We start from the raw sequence: 20,978 nt of genomic DNA on the forward strand, positions 1-20,978 counted from the left end.
GGTTTTTTTAAATGAATGAACGGAGAGCTCTGAGCTGTGTTGTTTCCCATGTTAAGTTACAGAATGATGAGTCTTGTCTGTCCAGAGTCCGTGGAAACATTAAGCGCCTCTGAGAAACAAATCACTTCAAATTTTATTCTGTGGTCAAACAGTAGCAACGCTACTCCTCGTGTTTGTTCATGCAAATGATCTTTTCCATAAAAATGGAGCGCCATGCGTTATAAAAGCACAACTAAAAATATAAATAACTACATTTTATACTTGTGTAAATTTTTTTTATTATGGTTCTGTTTATGTAGGGCGGCATGGTGGCATGGTGGGTAGCGCTGTTGCCTCACAGCGAGGAGGGCCTGGGTTCGATTCCCCGGCCAGGCGACCGGGGTCCTCTCTGTGTGGAGTTTGCATGTTCTCCCCGTGTCTGCGTGGGTTTCCTCCGGGTTTTCCGGTTTCCTCCCACATGCAGTCAGGCCAATTGGATATGCTAAACTGCCCCTAGGTGTGAGTGACTATCTGTGTCTGTCTGTCTGCCCTGCGATGGGCTGGCGACCCATCCGGGGTGTATCCTGCCTTCCGCCCGAAGACTGCTGGGATAGGCTCCAGCACCCCCCTGCGACCCTGATGGAGAAGCGGCTTGGAAAATGGATGGATGGGTGGATGGATGTTTATATAGACATTTCTAAGGAAGAAAATTGATGCAACTGGACCTTTGTAAGTTTAAGCTGAATGTAGACACCCATACTCTGCCCTTCATCCGTGGCATATTTGACTGTATAGACACTCTTGGCTGGATGCTTTGGTTGGTGGACTATCCACAACTCCAGAGTGACCCTGGAAAGGTCCAGACTTTGGACTTAAGGTTTCAATCTGTTTAACATTCTGGTCTTCCTTTTCCTCTGAAACAGGTTTTAGACATTTTCTGCATATCGTCTCTGTCCAAAAAAAAAAAAAGAACCAAGTCCCTCCAAGATGGTTTTGTCCATCATTTGAGCTCAGCAGTGGTCCTTGACATTGTGTGAAGATTCCATGATGACTGGACCAATAGAAATGCTCCAAAATCGCTTCAAATAAAAACCCTTTATGTTAACTTGCATTAACAGTAAAGAAAGTTTTTGCCTTTTTGGAGTGACCATTTTGGAGATACTTGTTTTTATTTGGACAGCAACGACATAACGAGTTTCTAAAACATCAAGCATGACAAGTAGGACATTTGACGGGAAAAGAATGTTTAATGAAAGAAGAGAAATATACATGATACAATATTTCAAATATATTAGATTAGATATTATATATTATAATAGATCATTTTCAAATATATTACACTGTTTTCACACAGTGATATGTAGATATGTACATGGTACATGTATATGGACGTTCGTCTTCCTGTGGTCAGTTTGGTCAGCTTCAGGATTGTAGCTTCTTCATGTGTTCTTTAACCCAGGAGGCTTCAGGATTCGCACACCACTGCTTTCCAATGACCGTGCGGAAGCTGGGATGAAGACAAACAGAGACCACTGTTACTGTTTATTACTAATTATGATTTAGTTTCCATAGTTAATTCCCAAAATGTAAAGCAAATTCAGAGGTAGGGAGACATTTGGTGGTCGTTCCTAAGCAGGTGATACTCACATAATAGCTTTTTGAGGGCAGTTGCTGCTGGTCCATCTGTAGGATGCGATGCGCTTTAGGGGGATCTCTACTCTCACAAACCCATAACAGCACTCTGCTGGGGTGTTGGCGCCTTGATTACCTGAGAGGACGACAGAGTTTCAGGCTCACAGCACATCACAACAGAAAGAGACTCCAGCAGTGTGTTAGGCTCAAAGGGCCCGTATCATAGAAAACTGAAAATTCATTGCTTTCGTGTAAAAAGTAATGTGTTAACACTGTTAAACTTTCAAAACATAAGAAACAGCTTGTTTTGCATCAAAGTAATTTGTGATGTCATGAAAAATATCATATTTACAGACATCCACGCTCCTAGCCTACAGCAGTTTAGCCCCATTGATTCAGATTGAAGTTAGAAATAAGGCACAACACATGGCAGCCAATGAAAATGAAGCTCATTTACATATATCAGTCTACAGCAAATAAACAGCATGTTTCTTTCTAAAGGATAAAGAGAGGATGGAAAATAGCCATGTAAAAATGAAAAAATATAGGCTATTAGCCTTTAACGCTTTTTTTTAAAGATATGTAAACAAACACACGCGCTGTCTAGGTCTGAGCGGTGACTATAGAGTCAGACAGAACTGGACAGAGTGTCTGATACTCACCACTGTAGACCTGCTGGACAGAGCAGAGCAGCAGCACCATCAGCAGAGCAGACAGAGTCCTCATTCTAGCAGGAGAGGTTTCACCCAGAGAGACGGAGCTGAGGAGAGGAGAGAGGACTCCAGTGCTGGGTGAGTGACTAGCACCTCCTTATTTATACAGAGTGGGACCAGAATCACCTCATGGCAGAAATCCCCTACATCTCTCAAGTTTGGCACGTTTTTCAGTAGCTCTGCTGTCATGTCTTTCTCATCTCTCTCGCCTTACATCACCTCTGTGTGGGAGAACTTCCTTAACTATTTTCAGACTTTGCAGAGAGTCTGCCCTGACACTGACACTATACTTTATTTCTAAAACAAGTGGGGTTTCCCAAATCGAGATAGAGAGGCAGACAGATTGGCAGATAGATAGATAGATAGATAGATAGATAGATAGATAGATAGATAGATAGATAGATAGATAGATAGATAGATAGATAGATAGATAGATAGATAGATAGATAGATAGATAGATAGATAGAGACAGACTGTTCATGTACTGATACAGATACATACACTGTCAGATAAAGTCACACCACAGCCTGGCCTGTGTTTCGGGAGTGTTATGACTGTTCTGGCAGTTAGAAATGTTGAATGTTTAATCATTTCAGAAAAATAAACTAAATTAGGGTGTACTGCCACTTAACGTGTATTAAACTCTGACAGCACTATGGAATGAATTTATAACGATCCATATATAATTAAAAATTATTATTATTACACACACACACACACACACACACACACACGCACGCACACATCAGCTCCACTTACTGTATAGCTGCACTCACAGTTACAGACTGTAGTCCATCTGTTTCTCTGATACTTTGTTACCCTGTTCTTCAGTGGTCAGGACCCCCATGGACCCTCACAGAGCAGGTACTATTCGGGTGGTGGACCATTCTCAGCACTGCAGTGACACTGATGTGTTGGTGGTGTCTACTCTGAATATAAAACAGCATTGACAAACCACTGGATATCCATCCATCCATCCATCCATCCATCCATCCATCCATCCATCTACATTGTGCGACTTTACTTGAAAATATGAACATCCATCATCTAGAAGATGAAGAATATTTAAATCTTTCATTTTGTTGAGAATGTAGTCAGTTTCAACGTCTCTCCAAAAAAAGAAGAAATATTTATATACACACGCCTACACACACACCAACTCACACACCAATGCACACACACACACCCACACATTCCCACACACACACCCACACACACCAACACACACACCACCACCTCCCACACACACACAGTCAACTATTTCCTATACTCTCCATTATCTGTACGTCCTGTAATGAAAGGCCAAACCTGTTTGTTTCTTTTAACCCGGTCCACCCAGATAGCAGACAGTGTGGGGCTGATTCTGGCTGGACGGGCCAGATCCTGGATAGCTTCAGACTGTATTGCCTTGTGCCTACATTTGTGGGACAACTCTGGAGTGAATACCCACAATGTAGTTGGGCCAGACTGGGCCCAGATTTGGGCCATGTCCTTTAGTTCTACATACTTCACAGTGTGTGGGCCAGATCTGGGCCAAAGAACCAAGCCGTATGCTGGGCCAGAGCAAACCAAGAATGTGGCCCACAAGTGAGCCAGACAAATTTTGCTAACTGGGCAGGGCCGGGCCAAAACCCAAAACCCAAACAGAATGGCAGCCAAACCCAACACATAGTGAAGCTACTTACAAAACTACCCAAAAATGTGCACAATGCACAGTTTTAATGCACAATTACTGTTTTTGTTGAATTCATAATGCTCAGGGGAACAAAACCTGATATTTAATCAAAAGAATGTGATTAATCATCCCTGCTGTCAGAACAAAACCTGCTTTCTCCATTTTTGATGTAATTTGAAAAAAGCCTGCTGCCCCTTAAATTGTGTGTAAATTTCATGATGAAAGGACCAAAAGAAACGGCCCAAAAATACTTGGAAAAAAGTCTGGTTCCGCTGACTTGCATTAATAGTAAAGTATGTTGATGTGGTGAAGTGTGTGTGTTTTCTTTGTCCTGTAAAGTTACCGCTTTGGAGACGTGGTTTTGTTTCGACAGCAGCGATATGTAGTTAATGTAAACGATTAACATAAACGATTACGTGAAAACTTCATATGTTAAAAACAGGTGATTACTTAGAAATGTGCTTTTTGCCCACTTCAGAATATCTGACTCAGGGGCGATTCTAGGATCAGAGCAGACCCAGTGAGACCAGTGCCACATCCACCCTGCCCCTGTTTTTGTCTCATCATATCTTCTATCATTCTATAACTAATTAGCGGATGCACATACAGACAGTACTAGTCTAGCAGCTTTGCTTTAATGTCAACATACAAGCCCACCAACGGCACAACAGCTCACCTCTCTCACTCAATACAAACAGGGGACGGTCGGTGATTGAAAACCTGCAACATTGAATTGGTAACAAACATCAGCTGGATAACAAGAACACCATGAAGAGTGATCGAGGTTCAGTGCAGCAGAAATGAGGCCTGCTGCAGTTCAGGGCAGCTACAGCACGGCCCCGGGGAGAGCCGGGTGGGGAAAGAGTCCGAGAGAGAAAGTGAATCACATCATCTGCTTATCAGAAACCGACTTCCGTTTCTAGAAAAACAACAAAAACCAACTTTTACTCTTATCAGATTTGGGCCATATCGTTTATTTCTAGTCACTCTACAGTGTGTAGGCCAGATCTGAGCCAAAGAACCAAGCCGTACGCTGGGCCAGAACAAACCAAGGATGTGGCCCACATGTGGGTAGTGTGTAATAATAAGACAAAGTCAGCAAAAGGTTCTGAACAACAAATCTAAAGCGTGTTAAATAATGCAAAGGGGTTCTTTTGTACAAGGGTTCTTGGCATCATGAAAGGGTTCTTCCTGGACATTGTAACCGTAGTTGAACCCTTTTTGTGCTACATAAAACTGCTTTACAATTTTTCTTATTTTGTGAAATCACAAGTTAAACCACTAAATCCCTGAATAAACTGTTCAGCCAGAGTGTGTTTTATTAAAGGAGTCGTTTAGGAAGCAGCATAGATGTAACACAATTTCGAATACTTTTACAGTTATTTGCCTTCGCCTCACAGCAAGAAGGGGCTGGGTTGCTCCTAGGTGTGAGTGTGTATGGATGTTTATGCCTGTCTGCCCTGTGATGGACAGGCAACCTGTCCAGGGTGTATCCTGCCTTCTGTTCAATGACTGCTGGGATAGGCTTCAGCTCCCCCTGCGACCCAGAAGGATAAGTGGCTTAGAAAATGTGTGTGTGTGTGTGTGTTACAATACAGAGTACTTGTGTCGAGCCGTATTGCGCAGAAAGTGAAAATGATCTATGATAAGATCTTATCTTTTTCTAATTGCCTCAATTGTTAAGCCTTCCTTTCCCTTTTATCACTCAACATCAACAATAAGAAACCGGATACGAATGATGGAATGTAATAAATATGTCAGATCTTCAAAAGAAGTGAATCATTTCAGAGCAGGACTTCAGCACACAATGGAGGCGGAAGGAAAGGAGCAATGGAGGTTAATACTGGGGGGGAATTTCTTGGGAAACCCTTCATGTACAGTTATCTGTTAGACACTGTTTTCTCAGGACACCATGTACGTGTTCAGTTAATGACTTCCATTTCCGCTGGTGAACTCAACATGGAGGCAGTCCCAGCAAAGTTTTCCCATGGCCCGAACTAAGCAGTTGAAAAAATGTCCTGTAGCAAAGCCAATTCTTCTTCTTCTTTTGGCTGCTCCCTTTAGGGGTCGCCACAGCGGATCATCTGCCTCCATCTTGCCCTATCCACTGCCTCCTCTACTTTCACACCAACCATCTCCATGTCCACCTTCACTACATCCATAAACCTTCTCTGAGGTCTACCTCTTCTCCTTCTACCCGGCAGCTCCATCTCCAACATTCTTTGCCCAATATATCCACTATTCCTCCTCAACACATGTCCAAACCATCTCAACCTGGCCTCTCTGGCTTTATCTCCAAACTGCTCCACCTTCACTGTCCCTCTGATCTGCTCATTTCTAATCTTGTCCAGCCTCGTCGCTCCCAACGAAAAAAGCCGATTAAACGTGGAAAAACACATCTAACGCTTGGACGTGCTCAGCTGAAGGCAGCTCAACTGAACAGAGACTACAGGACTAGAGATCAGACACATTGTCTGAGGTTCTTTCTGAGAGTAGTGACCACAGCATGCTAAAAAAAAGGAAAGTCAATCCTTTAAAATTAAAAACAGTTTAAAAACGTGAATAAACAGAGAACATTAAGCTCCGCTGTAAAACACATCACTTCAAATTAATCCACAGACAAAATTCAGCCCTGACAAATGACATAAAAGCTCAATATGAAACATCTTCTGTTCTTTGTTTTAATTATTATTATTATTATTATTATTATTATTATTATTTATTTTATTATTTTTTTTAAATTATACTATGGTCAAAAATTCTTACTTTAGCACCTAATGTAGTACCCTGTAAAAAGGGGAACAATGAAATGACAAACACTCCAGCGTCTCGTCTCGTCTACGTCTTTATGTTGAATGGACTTAAGTACACGTTACATAAATGTCTTTTTTCTTTCCAAAATCTCCACAGCAAATCGTTTTTTACTCTTTTACACATTGCAATCAAAGTTAGTATATTTTATCCACAGGTTACATATCCTCATTTGCTGTCCATTTTAACCATTAATCCACTTAAAACAAAACAATAAACAAAAACATCTTTTGTCTTTTTTCTATTAATCTGCTTGAGTATTGTTACAATATGCATTAATAATGACATGTGGACCCTTCCATGTTCCCATTTAAAAGCATGTAAGAGACTTAAAATAACATTTTAGTATCAGCTGTCTTCTAATTCAAAAGCTCACAGATCATCATTTCTTTTTAACCTAACATTTTTATTGTTATTATTTATCTTATGTGACAAAAATACGGGTTTTTGAATTATATGCAATACGCAATACTTTCAATCGGCAACGGCGTGGGTGCCTCGTGGTGCCTTGCTAGCTATGGAGCCTAGCTAACTCCTGCTTGCCACCACAGACTCATTTAACTTCACTTCAAACGGTTTTCTAGTGACAAAATACTGTTTAGGGAGGGTTATATATACTGGATTACTCTGATTTTCACAAGAAACATTCAAGTTTTGTGTGTTTCTACCTGTAAAAAGGGGAACAATGAAATTACAAACACTCCAGCGTCTCGTCTACGTCTTTATGTTGAATTCACAGCGAGAGCGCCCCTCTCAGGTTGAAACAGGCATGAGCACTCGATAATCCTTTCAATCCAGTATATAAGCCACTACAGATGAATTTCTTACTGTACTAAACGATAGCTTGTTTTTAATCCAACATGTTTTTAGAATGGTTAACTTTTAAAACTAGCTACAATACATGCATAAGAAAAATCAAAGCGGCGAAGATACAAGAAAAAAAAAATCACAATTTCTAACCCTCTTTTTTCTGTCTTAATTTGTATAAGTCAATTTCAAAGAGCCGATGAATTGCAGTGCTATTGTATTTACACGTTTAACCCTTTACGCTAACCCCTTAGCAACCACCTGAGATAGCATAGGACCAGTCTAGCAACACCTTAGCAACCACCTGGGACAGCATTGCATTGGCCTACAACACCATAGCAACCATCTGAGATAGCATAGCAGCACCTTAGCAACCTCCTGAGATAGCATAGGAACAGTCTAGCAACACCTTAGTAACTACCTAGGATAGCATAGCAACAACCACATGAGATAGCATAGCAACACCTTAGCAACCACCTGAGATAGCATAGGAACAGTCTAGCAACACCTTAGCAACCACCTGGGACAGTGTTACAATGGCCTGCAACACCATAGCAATCACCTGAGATAGCATAGCAACACCTTAGCAACCTCCTGAGATAGCATAGCAACACCTTAGCAACCTCCTGAGATAGCATAGGAACAGTCTAGCAACACCTTAGCAACTACTTAGGATAGCATAGCAACAACCACCTGAGATAGCATAGCAACACCTTAACAACCACCTGAGATAGCATAGCAACACCTTAGCAACCTCTTGAGATAGCATAACAACAGCCTAGCAACACCTTAGCAACCACCTGAGATAGCATAGCAACAGTCTATATGAACCCACTTAAGGTATTAAAAACAATCAACCCTGTTGTTCCACTGCTCTTTTTTACAGCATTATTAGCTGGCTTTGTCAACCCACCTTAAAGATTAATACTGATAAATCTTTCCTTTCTAATTTTCAATTACATTTATTTTTAAGTTTTTAAGTTCAAATATATATGGGCCAAGAACAAACATGCGAACCGTTCTGAGCTTTAAGAGCACATCGTGACTGTGACGAGAACAGATTTAGGAGAGAACTCAGGAAGGTGCTGGTGAACGGGGCCCAATGTCCTCATCCTAACACACTGTAAATGCCAGACATGACAAATTATCACACACAGGTAATACACGGTGTCAGTGTGCAGCCTGAGTGCAGCATAAAATCCATAAAAAAACAGAGGGTTCAAAGGAATTAATGAACTTGGATTTGCCTACAATTTGATCATTACATACACAGATAAGCAAAGGTGGTGTTAGGAGTCTTGCCCAAGGATTCTTATTGGTATAGTGTAGGGTGCTTGTCCAGGCAGGGGATTGAACCCCAGTCTAAGGCAAAGATGTTTTTTTTTGTTGTTTATTTATTTATTTTTATCAGAACCATTTTGCCAACTGTGTTTTGCACACTGTGGAATTAGACCTCCACATTTAACCCATCCATGCAGTGAAACACCCACATGCATGCACACCTGGGGGGCAGTGAGCGCACTTGCCCAGAGCGGTGGGCAACCCTATCCACGGTGCACAGGGAGCAATTGGGGGTTAGGTGTCTTGCTCAAGGGCACTCCAGTCAAGGACCATCAGCCGAGGGGATCGAACTGGTGACCTTCCGGTCACAGGGCTGGTTCCCGAGCCTCCAGTCCACGACTTACCCACTACACTGTACCAACCACATCAAACATCAATCACGACAAGTAGGACTTTGGATGGAAATGTGTTTACTGAAGAAAAGAAAAAAGAGAAATACATACAACACAATATATACATTTTATTCACATTAATATGTACATATGTACAGAGTGCACGTTGTATTGAATGGTCTTCATGTGGTCAGCGTGGTCAGCTTCTGAGTTTGAGCTTCGTCAGGTGTTTCTTAACCCAAGATGCTTCAGGATCCACGCACCACTCCTTTCCAATAACTGTGCGGAAGCTGTGATGAAGGGAAAAACAGAACACTGTTATTGTTCACTGCTGTTGTCAGTCAATCTCCATGGTTCGTTTCTAAAATATCAAGCAAACTCAGATGTAGGAAGACACTGAATGGGCTTTCCCTAAGCGGGTGATACTCACATAACAGCTTCAAAGGCACAGTTGCTGCTGGTCTCCCTGTAGGATCTAATGCGCTTTAAGGGAATCTTCACATCTGTGAGTTTTTCACAGCACTCACAGAAAGTTTCAATGCCAAAAGGGCCTGAGAGGGGTCAACACAGAGTTTCAGACTCATCGGAAAGAGACTCCGGCACTTATAACAGACACTCATTAGGCTTAAGGTATTTCCAGAGATGAATAAACAAACAGATGCCAACGGAAACTCTTCTGGGGTATTCAGTATGTGAGAGGAGCACAGAGTTTCAGTCTCAAAGCGCATTATATCGCAAAAAGAAAGACTCCAGCAGTCTCATAGTCTTAAAGGGCCCATATCCGGAATTTTACTGCTTTAAGTTTAACACGGTTAAAGTTTCAAAACTAATGAAGCTTAGAACAGCTTGCTTTGTATTAATTGATTTGGTGATGCCATGAAAAACAACTTGTTTACATGCATCCACATACTTAGCCTACAGCAGTTTCGCTTCACCCATTCGCACTGAATTTACGAACGAAATACAACACAGGGCAGCCAATCAAATTGGAGCTCATTTACCTATATCAGTTTTATAGGTGCAGTAATACAACATCATGTTAATGCTAAAAGATGAAGGAAGGTTGAATAATGACCATGAACTAAAAATGAACTGTGACCATGGTCTGAGTAAAGAAATTTCAAAAATATAGATTATTGGCCCTTTAAAGCGCATTTAAAAGACGTGTGCACAGGTCTAGGTCTCAGTGGTGACTACTGGAGTGAGGAGAGTGTCTGACACTCACCACTGTAGACCTGCTGGAGAGAGCAGAGCAGCAGCACCGTCAGCAGAGCAGACATAGTCCTCATTCTAGTAGAAGAGGTTTCACCCAGAGAGACGCAGCTGAGGAGAGGAGAGAGGAGAGAGGAGTCCAGTGCTGGACGAGTGACCAGCCCCTCCTCATTTATACAGTGTGGGAGCAGGACCCCCGCAGGGCTGGAATTCCCTACAGGTCTAATGTTTAACACATTTCTCAGTAGCTCTGCAGCCATGATGCCTTTCCTGTTTACTAACAGTAACATCACCTCCGTGTAGAAGAGCATCAGCTATTTTCAGACTCTGCAGAGAATCTGACCCAAGAGACAGAAACTAAATTCTATTTCAATGAAGGAAGTTAGCAGGAGGTTTTTAAAAAATTAGACAGACAGACAGTTAGATAGACAGACAGACAGACAGAAAGACATGTACATAGATAGATAGATAGATAGATAGATAGATAGATAGATAGACAGACAGACAGACAGACAGACAGACAGACAGACAGACAGACAGACAGACAGATAGATAGATAGATAGATAGATAGATAGATAGATAGATAGATAGATAGATAGATAGATAGACAGACAGACAGATAGATAGACAGACTGACTGACAGACAGACAGATAGATAGACAGATAGCCAGATAGATAGATAGATAGATAGACAGACAGACAGACAGACAGACAGACAGACAGATAGACAGACAGACAGACAGACAGGCAGATAGATAGATAGATAGACAGACAGACAGACAGACAGACAGACAGACAGACAGACAGACAGACAGATAGATAGATAGATAGATAGATAGATAGATAGATAGATAGATAGATAGATAGATTGTATCTCTCAACACCGCTGCTGTATGAGTTTACTATAAAGGTCTATTTGTGCCATTTGTTTAGTTTCTTTAAGGAATGTAGAACAAGAGTTGAATGCAAATACACAAACTGTAAACGACTGAATTTTGAGGGCAAGGGTGGCACAGCCCTTCACTATGACAAATGCCCCTAGTGTGTATCTGGGTGTTTCACGTCATGATGGGGTACATGCGGAGGTGAATCGTCCTGTTGTGGGATTAATAAAGGATAACTTGCTTTTCATTTCCACTGTCTAATGTAGCTAAATACTGTGATGAGTCATCAAAACCACTCAGAGGAAACCCTTATTTTGACCTCTGTGACCTTCAAAGCTTTACTTTTGTCTCATGTGAAAAAAGAAGAAGCATTTTTAACCACACACACACCCACACACACACAGACACACATACACACACACTCACACACACGCACTCTTTTACTGTTTATCTGCTAAATTTATCGGGGAAAAATATACAGAAAAGTCAGACGAATTTCACATTCATATTTTTAAACTTTGTTAAAATATTTGATCAGATGTAAAAAAAAAAATATTTGATCACATTTCAAAACTTCACGTGTGAAATATATGTGACTTACCTGTAAGGTAAACAAAGTTGCCGAATTTAAGCGTGTTCGCTGTGGAGGGCGTGTTAACTTATTTTCACTGTAATAAAACATCAACACATTACACATTAAGCCTTACACATTACCCTGAGTAACAAACTTACAGCAGCAAACACAAAGCAGATGGAGGGGTTTATTATATAAAGGCCAGACTGAACGTAGTTGACGAAATGGATGTTGAGTTAAACAGTAATGATTTCTGGACAAGTTCTTCTCCTGAAGTCTATATTTCTGCAGACTGGATCCCTCACTGCTCCAAGAAGTCACACGAGCTAATACAGAAAGATAACGGCCCTTACGGTGGCACTGAGGAGTCCCTTACTCGGACATAGTGAAGGCTAGTTGACGAGGGCGTTCTAAACAGCGCTGAAGTAGAGTTGATGTTGGGTAGCGCTTTATTTGGAGTGGCCCTTTGTAGATGATTAATAAATTCTTAACAGATTATCAGTAACGCATATCTAGTAAATATCTTTAAGATGTACTGTTGATACATTACTTACGCAAAACCGAACCCTAATCCTAACCCCACAAATGATTGGAAATATATTAGATCTTTAAAAGAAGCTGAAACACTTCTGAGCAGGACACAATGCAGACAGCGGGAAGGAAGGAAGGAAGGAAGGAAGGAAACAACAACGTTGGGAAATTTTCATGGAAAATCCATCAGGTGTAATTATATAATTATATATTAGGCACAGTTTTCTGAGAGCATCATACAGGTGTTCAGGTAGTGATTAGAATTCATGTTTTCCAGTCACAGTTTGTGTCAGTGACCCTGTAGCTCAGGGGTCATCAACTGGTGAAATGCAGTCTGGACGCAGACCCGGTAAGGTATTCCAGTGGGCCGATCTGAGCGCTTGAGAAACAGTCCTGTAGCAAAGCCGATTAAACGTGTGTAAAAACAAATCTAAGTCTTGGATGAGCTCAGCTGAAGGCAGCTCAGCTGAACAGAGACTCCAGGGCTGGAGATCAGACACGTTGTCTGAGGTTCTGGTCTGAGTGGTGAGCATAGCGTGTTAAAAAAGAAAAGACAAGGACAAAAGCAGTTTAAAATCACATGTTTAAAAACAGTTTAAAGCTCACGAATAAACAGTGTGTAGTGTTCACAGAATCGCAGACGAGCGTGGATAAAAGTGTGATTTCATTTCTAGAAATCAACAGTTGTCAAAAAGGGCAAAACATTAATGAAGCTGAAGTCCAGACCAAGGTCACAAAACACAGATCTAACCAACACGAGCAACGGTACAAAAGGGCAAGGCAGAAGTCAAAAGTCAGCAAACGGATGAAAAGGTTGAAACACACAGAACAATCAGAAAACGCTCAGGAAGTCTCAGAGAAACAATACGTCACAATGAAGTGCCTGAAAGCCCCGGGCTTAAGTACTCTGAGCTGAGTCATGTGATAAACGACACAGGTGAACCAGATCAATAATCTGGGGACTGAGATCTCTGAGAGGAGCGTTGTTGTGAGTTGGAGGTCACGTGAGAATCCCGAGTATCCTGGGAAATGGAGTTCCCTTGACTGTCCAGTCATCTGGTCTCCCGGAGCATTCTGGGAGTTGGAGTTTGTTTCCTCCGTTGGAGGTTCCGAATGCGTGACACAGTGAGCTCTATATTTTCCTTTGTTCAGTCTGTGGCGCTCATCAAAAACAGAATATTACACTCCACTGAGAAACAAATCACTCGAAATTGAGACCCTTATTAGTCCCACAACAGGGAAATTTCACCTCCACATTTAACCCATCCATGAAGTGGAACACCACATACACTCTAGTGAGCACACTTGCCCGGAGCGGTAGGCAGGTCAATCCGCAGCACCCGGGGAGCAGTTGGGGGTTTGGTGTCTTGCTCAAGGACACCTCAGTCCTGTATTATCAGCTCTGGGGATCGAACCGACGACCTCCCGGTCATGAGGCTGGTTCCCTAACCTCCAGCCCATTTTGGCCCCTCAGACAGAAAGTCAGCACTGGAAAATGACATAAAAAGCTAAACATAATACATTTTTTTCATTTATTAAAGAAACACAATTACTAAAATTTCTTTAGACCCTGCCATTCCTTAGAATCGGCGCGATTCACATCTAGTACGTGGAACAGGGTGCTGAAGAACAGCCTGAACTTTCAGTTGGGGTCCGACCCATACCCTGACTTAGCTCTCTGCCCAAGTACAGAATAGTTGCCTTGCTAAATTCCCATTAAGGAAGATTCAAAATCAAAGAGGCTTGGTCTAAATGTCAAAAGTCTGCCTGTAAGGTGTGAATGTGCTTGGCCCAGGTAGATGTGTAGACCACCACATCACCTAGATACGCAGCACAGTGAGGCACAGACTGGAGTACAAGCAGTTTATTTATATAACACTTGTTACAACAGGTGTCGTCACAAAGCAGCTTTACAGAACAATCAGTACAGAGAGAAAAGATAAGAGAAAATCCGGTCCAAGCCCCCATGAGCGTCGCCAGTGGCGACGGTGGCAAGGAAAAACTCCCTAAGGGCAGGAGGAAGAAACCTTGAGAGGAACCAAGACTCAGAGTGGAGCCCATCCTCCTACAGTCAACACTGGACAGCAAACATTGTCGGTATGAAGTATTAAAGCATTATAGTGCAAAGCGGGAAAAACAGGTGGGGCAGTGGTGAATTTCCAGCATGAACTGCAGGAATGTAGCAGGTGCATTACACAAACTTATTCCACTACAGTCAGCCAAAATCCTGTTGTGTCACCATTCTACAACTATGCCTGCAATGCCTTAGCAACCACCTGGGACAGTATAGCAACAGCCTAGCAACGCTTGTGGAACCACCTAACAACCATTAAGCAATTCCTTAGTAGTAAGATGGAACCCTGTGTCAACTTCATAGCAACACCGTTATAACTACCTAGAATTAATATACGAACCACTGCTTTAACTTTTCCAATAGCGTTATTATCTGCCTTTGTCAAGCCACCTTAAAGCTCATAAACTTTCCTTTTCTAGTTTTGCTTGAATTTCTTTTTACGTCTTTAAGAGACTTTAAGTATTAAAAATGAAGGATTTTTACACTGACATGTAAAAGAAAGAAAGAAAGAAAGAAAGAAAGAAAGAAAGAAAGAAAGAAAGAGGCACCTTTGTGGAAATACAGTCACTCTCAAAGAAAACAATCCCTAATGAAGAAAAAGGGAGTGTAAATGATTATGATCTCATAGCCAATGTAGATCAGGGCCTTTATGTTGAAAATATAGAGAGTGTGTGTGTGCGTGTGTGTGTGTGTGTGTGTGTGTGTGTGTGTGTGTGTGTGTGTGTGTGTGTGTGTGTGTGTGTGTGTATATATATATATATATATATAGAGAGAGAGAGAGAGAGAGAGAGAGAGACGCTTCAGGATTGTAGCTTCTTCATGTGTTCTTTAACCCAGGAGGCGTCAGGATCCGCACACCACTGCTTTCCAATGACCGTGCGCAAGCTGTGATGAAGACAAACAGAGACCACTGTTACTGTTTATTACTGATTATGATTTAGTTTCCATAGTTAATTCCCAAAATGTCAAGCAAATTCAGAGGTAGGGAGACGTTTGGTGGTCGTTCCTAAACAGGTGATACTCACATAATAGCTTTTTGACGGCAGTTGCTGCTGGTCCATCTGTAGGATGCGATGCGCTTTAGGGGGATCTCTACTCTCAGAAACCCATAACAGCACTCTGCTGGGGTGTTGGCGTCTTGATTACCTGAGAGGACGACAGTTTCAGGCTCACAGCACATCACAACAGAAAGAGACTCCAGTAGTCTGTTAGGCTTAAAGAGCCGATATCATAACAAACTGAGATTTCATCGTATTCATGTAAAAAGTAGTGTGTGAACATAACGAAGCTGCAGAAACGGACAGGTGACCTTCCGGTCATGAGGCTGGTTCCCTAACCTCCAGCCCATTTTGGCCCCATAGACAGAAAGTCAGCACTGGAAAATGACATAAAAAGCTAAACATGATACATTTTTTTCTTGTTATTGTTCTATGGCCAAACATTTGCACCTCTACTCCTCCAATTTTACAGTCTATAGCTGAATTGGTTTACCTGCAGTGTTCATTCATTATTTTTTCCATAAGAATGAATATGGGAATATGCAACACACTGAAACTGATGATTCTCACTGTCAAACGCTTGCTGACACTCACCAGTCCACACATAATCAACATTACCCCTTGGCAGATTTGTTAAAGAAACACAACTACTAAAAATGTTTTAGACCCCGCCATTCCTTAGAATCGGTGCAATTCACGTCTAGTACGTGGAACAGGGTCGTGAAGAACAGCCTGAACTTTCAGTTGGGGTCCGACCCATACCCTGACTTAGCTCTCTGCCCAAGTACAGAATAGTTGCCTTGCTAAATTCCCATTAAGGAAGATTCAAAATCAAAGAGGCTTGGTCTAAATGTCAAAAGTCTGCCTGTAAGGTGTGAATGTGCTTGGCCCAGGTAGATGTGTAGACCACCACATCACCTAGATACGCAGCACAGTGAGGCACAGACTGGAGTACAAGCAGTTTATTTATATAACACTTGTTACAACAGGTGTCGTCACAAAGCAGCTTTACAGAACAATCAGTACAGAGAGAAAAGAAAAGAGAAAATCTGGTCCGAGCCCCCATGAGCGTCGCCAGTGGCGACGGTGGCAAGGAAAAACTCCCTAATTGCAGGAGGAAGAAACCTTGAGAGGAACCAAGACTCAGTGGGGAGCCCATCCTCCTACGGTCAACACTGGACAGCAAACATTGTCGGTATGAAGTATTAAAGCATTATAGTGCAAAGCGGGAAAAACAGGTGGGGCAGTGGTGAATTTCCAGCATGAACTGCAGGAATGTAGCAGGTGCATTACACAAACTTATTCCACTACAGTCAGCCAAAATCCTGTTGTGTCACCATTCTACAACTATGCCTGCAATGCCTTAGCAACCACCTGGGACAGTATAGCAACAGCCTAGCAACGCTTGTGGAGCCACCTAACAACCACTAAGCAATGCCTTAGTAGTAAGATGGAACCCTGTGTCAACCTCATAGCAACACCGTTATAACTACCTAGAATTAATATACGAACCACTGCTTTAACTTTTCCAATAGCGTTATTATCTGCCTTTGTCAAGCCACCTTAAAGCTCATAAACTTTCCTTTTCTAGTTTTGCTTGAATTTCTTTTTATGTCTTTAAGAGACTTTAAGTATTAAAATGAAGGATTTTTACGCTGACATGTAAAAGAAAGAAAGAAAGAAAGAAAGAGGCACCTTTGTGGAAATACAGTCACTCTCAAAGAAAACAATCCCTAATGAAGAAAAAGGGAGTGTAAATGATTATGATCTCATAGCCAATGTAGATCAGGGCCTTTATGTTAAAAATATATAGAGTGTGTGTATGTGTGTGTGTGTGTGTGTGTGTGTGTGTGTGTGTGTGTGTGTGTGTGTGTGTGTATGCATATATATATATATATATATATATATATATATATATATATATATAGAGAGAGAGAGAGAGAGAGAGAGAGAGAGAGAGAGAGACGCTTCAGGATTGTAGCTTCTTCATGTGTTCTTTAACCCAGGAGGCGTCAGGATCCGCACACCACTGCTTTCCAACGACTGTGCGGAAGCGGTGATGAAGACAAACAGAGACCACTGTTACTGTTTATTACTGATTTTGATTTAGTTTCCATAGTTAATTCCCAAAATGTCAAGCTTGTTTCGTATTGATTTTGTGACGTCATGAAAACACCTTATTTACATACATCCACATCCTTACAGCAGGCTTACAGAAGTTTAGCTTCACCTGTTCATACAAAACTTATGAATGAAGTACAACACAGGGCAGCCAATCAAACCGGAGCTCATTCACATATATAATGTGTATTTATGTACTTTGTGATGTCATAAAACACCTTATTTACATACATCCACATCCTTAGCTTATAGCAGTTTATCTAACAGAAGTTATAAATGATGTGGGAAGCAGGGCAGCCAAACAAAAGCTCATTTACATATAGCAGTCTTAAAGGTGCAGTAAAAAATAGTATTTTTAATTCTAAAGGATAAAGAGAGGTTAGAAAATGTTCATGTAAAAATTAATTATGATTTTTTTTATTATTTAAAACCACGCAAATATCACAAGCAGAGTGAAAATGCAGGCTGTAGGTCCTTTAATACATGCAAAAAAAGATTTGTAAACAAGTGCATCCACTGTCTAGTTCTGAGTGGTGACGACTGAAATCAGACAGAACTGGACAGAGTGTCTGATACTCACCACTGTAGACCTGCTGGACAGAGCAGAGCAGCAGCACCATCAGCAGAGCAGACAGAGTCCTCATTCTAGCAGAAGAGATTTCGCCCAGAGAGACGGAGCTGAGGAGAGGAGAGAGGAGTCCAGTGCTGGACGACTGACCACCGCCCTCTTATTTATACAGAGAGGAAGCAGGATCACTGCATGGCCAGGAGCCATGTCCTGTACTCAGGATGTTTTTGCCATCACAAGTTGAGAGTGGACAACCTCAGCTCAAGGCTGTTTGCTCAGGAGAGGACCGAATCCCCCTTTTTGGGACAGCTTTCTGGAGAAATGATGTCAATTCAAATATTGAGGCACTACAATATTATAATTAATATTATAAAATATAAATTTGCCTCTTTGATCTCACCTCAGCGAAACAATAATAATATGGAATTATTATAATAATGTTTATTTACTTGAAAGAAGTATAAACTCAAGTTCAAGGATAAAGGTTTTTAGATGCCTGTTCAATTTGAAATTAGTTTGAAAAGTCAGGTGGTGCTTCTAAAGTCAAACAGAGCCACCAGACCAGCTCAGTTTAATAACTAAATCTAAGGCTATGAAAACAGTCATTTTTAAAAACTTTATTTGTGATTTGTCGCCATAACCTGTTACTAAAAACATCAAATACGACAAGTCGGACTCTGATGGGGGAAATGTTTATTGAAGAAAGACAAATACACGACACAATGTAGCAAATATATTAGATGTTTTCATAGTGATATGTACATACAGTATCTACTGAGGGGAACGTGCATATTGCTGTTGTCTGAAGAAAACCTCGTATCTCCTAAACGGTGACTTTACAGCAGAAGGAGAAAACCTACTTTACTCTTAATGTAAGTCAATGGAACCAGAATTTTTTCCAAGTCATTTTGGGCCGTTTATTTTGGTCGAATCATCATGAAATTTACACACAATGTAAAGAGCAACAGGTGTCTTTAAATTATGTCAAAAACTGGAAAACGTCAAAAATGGAGATACGAGGTTTTCTTCTCACAACAGCGATATATAGACAAACGACTGTATTAAATAGCCTTTGTGTGATCAGGAACCCGGGGTTTTAGCTTTGTCATGTGCTGTTGAACCCAAGAGACTTTAGGATCCACACACCACTCCTTTCCGATAACCGTGTGAAAGCTGTGATGAAGACAAAGACAGAAGGCCAGTGTTATTCTTTACTGATTTTCAGTTGGTCAGTTTCTGCAGTTAGTTCCCAAAATACCAAGCATATTAATAGGCAGGGAGACATTTGGTGGGCTTTCAAAGTAAGTAATACTCACACAACAGCTTCTTTAGGGCAGTTGCTGTTGGTCCAGCTGTAGGAGGTGATGCGTCTTAACGGGATCTTTACTTTCATAAACGTGAAACAGCACTTTTTTGGGATGCTGCTGATGCCTACAGTACCTGAGAGGAGGACAGAGTTTCAGGCTCACATCACAACAGAAAGGGACTCTAGCAGTTTGTTGGGCTTATGGTGGTTGGTTGGTGTAGTGGGTAACACCTATGCCTTCTATGCTGTACACTGGGATTTAGTCCCCTGCTTCGGTAAGCACCCTATACTATACCAATAAGAGTCCTTGGGCAAGACTCCTAACACTGCCTTCATCTACCTGTGTAAAATCATCAAAATGTAAGTTGCTCTGGATAAGAGTTTCTGCCAAATGCCATAAAGTTGAATGCTTAAAGGGCCCATATCAGTGAACTGGAATTCCATTGGTTTAAAATGAAAGAGTAGCATGTGAGCATTGTTAAAAACTGAAAACGTAGAGAAGCTTGTTTCTAGTTGTCAGTGGTGACTATTAGAGTCAGATAGACCTGAACAGAGTGTCTGGTACTCACCACTGCAGACCTGCTGGACAGAGCAGAGCAGCAGCACCATCAGCAGAGCAGACAGAGTCCTCATTCTAGCAGAAGAGGTTTCACCCAGAGAGACAGAGCTGAGGAGAGGAGAGAGGAGTCCACTGCTGGACGACTGACCAGCACCTCACCATTTATACAGTGTGGGTGCAGGATCCCCGCAGGGCTGAAATCCCCTGCAGCTCTCATGTTTAGCATGTTTCTCAGTAGTTCTGCCCCATAACAGCTCTTCTCTCTAATACTTATAGCTCTTCTATGAGGATAAACAGTGTCAGCTATTTTAGACTTTGCACAGAATCTGCCCCAAGAAACAGAAACTGTTCTATTTTATTAAGTCATCATGTGGTTTCCAGAATTAGACAGACACATAGATAGATAGATAGACAGATAGACAGATAGATAGATAGATAGACAGATAGACAGATAGATAGATAGATAGATAGATAGATAGATAGATAGATAGATAGATAGATAGATAGATAGATAGATAGATAGACAGACAGACAAACAGACAGATAGATAGATAGATAGATAGATAGATAGATAGATAGATAGATAGATAGATAGATAGATAGATAGATAGATAGACAAACAGACAGATAGATAGATAGATAGATAGATAGATAGATAGATAGATAGATAGATAGATAGATAGATAGATAGACAAACGGATAGATAGATAGATAGATAGATAGATAGATAGATAGATAGATAGATAGATAGATAGATAGATAGATAGATAGATAGACAAACGGATAGATAGATAGATAGATAGATAGATAGATAGATAGATAGATAGATAGATAGATAGATAGATAGATAGATAGATAGA

General features: G+C 41.2%; 4 protein-coding genes across 6 annotated transcripts; all 4 read right to left on the reverse strand.

The window, feature by feature from the left end:
• Positions 1–1,206: 1,206 nt before the first annotated feature.
• On the reverse strand, positions 1,207–2,674 carry LOC108443742 (monocyte chemotactic protein 1B-like). Its single transcript, XM_017724584.2, has 3 exons — positions 2,274–2,674; positions 1,627–1,747; positions 1,207–1,486 (listed from the first exon to the last, which is right to left on the reverse strand). Exons 1-3 carry the CDS (start codon positions 2,335–2,337, stop codon positions 1,402–1,404), a joined length of 270 nt encoding a protein of 89 aa, XP_017580073.1. The 5' UTR covers positions 2,338–2,674; the 3' UTR covers positions 1,207–1,401.
• A 6,724-nt stretch (positions 2,675–9,398) lies between these two features.
• On the reverse strand, positions 9,399–13,799 carry LOC108443746 (C-C motif chemokine 12-like). Of its 3 annotated transcripts, XM_017724591.2 has the most exons (5): positions 13,782–13,799; positions 11,989–12,055; positions 10,516–10,613; positions 9,721–9,841; positions 9,399–9,580 (listed from the first exon to the last, which is right to left on the reverse strand). In XM_017724591.2, the coding sequence occupies exons 3-5, from the start codon at positions 10,577–10,579 to the stop codon at positions 9,490–9,492; spliced, it is 276 nt and encodes a 91-aa protein (XP_017580080.1). In that variant the 5' UTR covers positions 10,580–10,613; positions 11,989–12,055; positions 13,782–13,799; the 3' UTR covers positions 9,399–9,489. The 3 variants fall into 3 exon arrangements, with proteins under 3 accessions (XP_017580080.1, XP_017580079.1, XP_017580078.1); XM_017724590.2 differs by having other exon boundaries at positions 11,989–13,794; XM_017724589.2 differs by lacking the exons at positions 11,989–12,055; positions 13,782–13,799 and having other exon boundaries at positions 10,516–10,963.
• A 28-nt stretch (positions 13,800–13,827) lies between these two features.
• LOC108443747 (C-C motif chemokine 13-like) lies at positions 13,828–18,402 on the reverse strand. The gene is made up of 3 exons (XM_017724592.2): positions 18,266–18,402; positions 15,592–15,712; positions 13,828–15,451 (listed from the first exon to the last, which is right to left on the reverse strand). The coding sequence occupies exons 1-3, from the start codon at positions 18,327–18,329 to the stop codon at positions 15,367–15,369; spliced, it is 270 nt and encodes an 89-aa protein (XP_017580081.1). The 5' UTR covers positions 18,330–18,402; the 3' UTR covers positions 13,828–15,366.
• An 872-nt stretch (positions 18,403–19,274) lies between these two features.
• Positions 19,275–20,241, reverse strand: LOC108443741 (monocyte chemotactic protein 1B-like). The gene is made up of 3 exons (XM_017724583.2): positions 20,129–20,241; positions 19,570–19,693; positions 19,275–19,426 (listed from the first exon to the last, which is right to left on the reverse strand). Exons 1-3 carry the CDS (start codon positions 20,190–20,192, stop codon positions 19,315–19,317), a joined length of 300 nt encoding a protein of 99 aa, XP_017580072.1. The 5' UTR covers positions 20,193–20,241; the 3' UTR covers positions 19,275–19,314.
• Between the last annotated feature and the right edge of the window lie 737 nt (positions 20,242–20,978).

The sequence above is a fragment of the Pygocentrus nattereri genome, chromosome 8 (genome assembly GCF_015220715.1).
Source record: "Pygocentrus nattereri isolate fPygNat1 chromosome 8, fPygNat1.pri, whole genome shotgun sequence".
Classification (NCBI taxonomy): domain Eukaryota; kingdom Metazoa; phylum Chordata; class Actinopteri; order Characiformes; family Serrasalmidae; genus Pygocentrus; species Pygocentrus nattereri.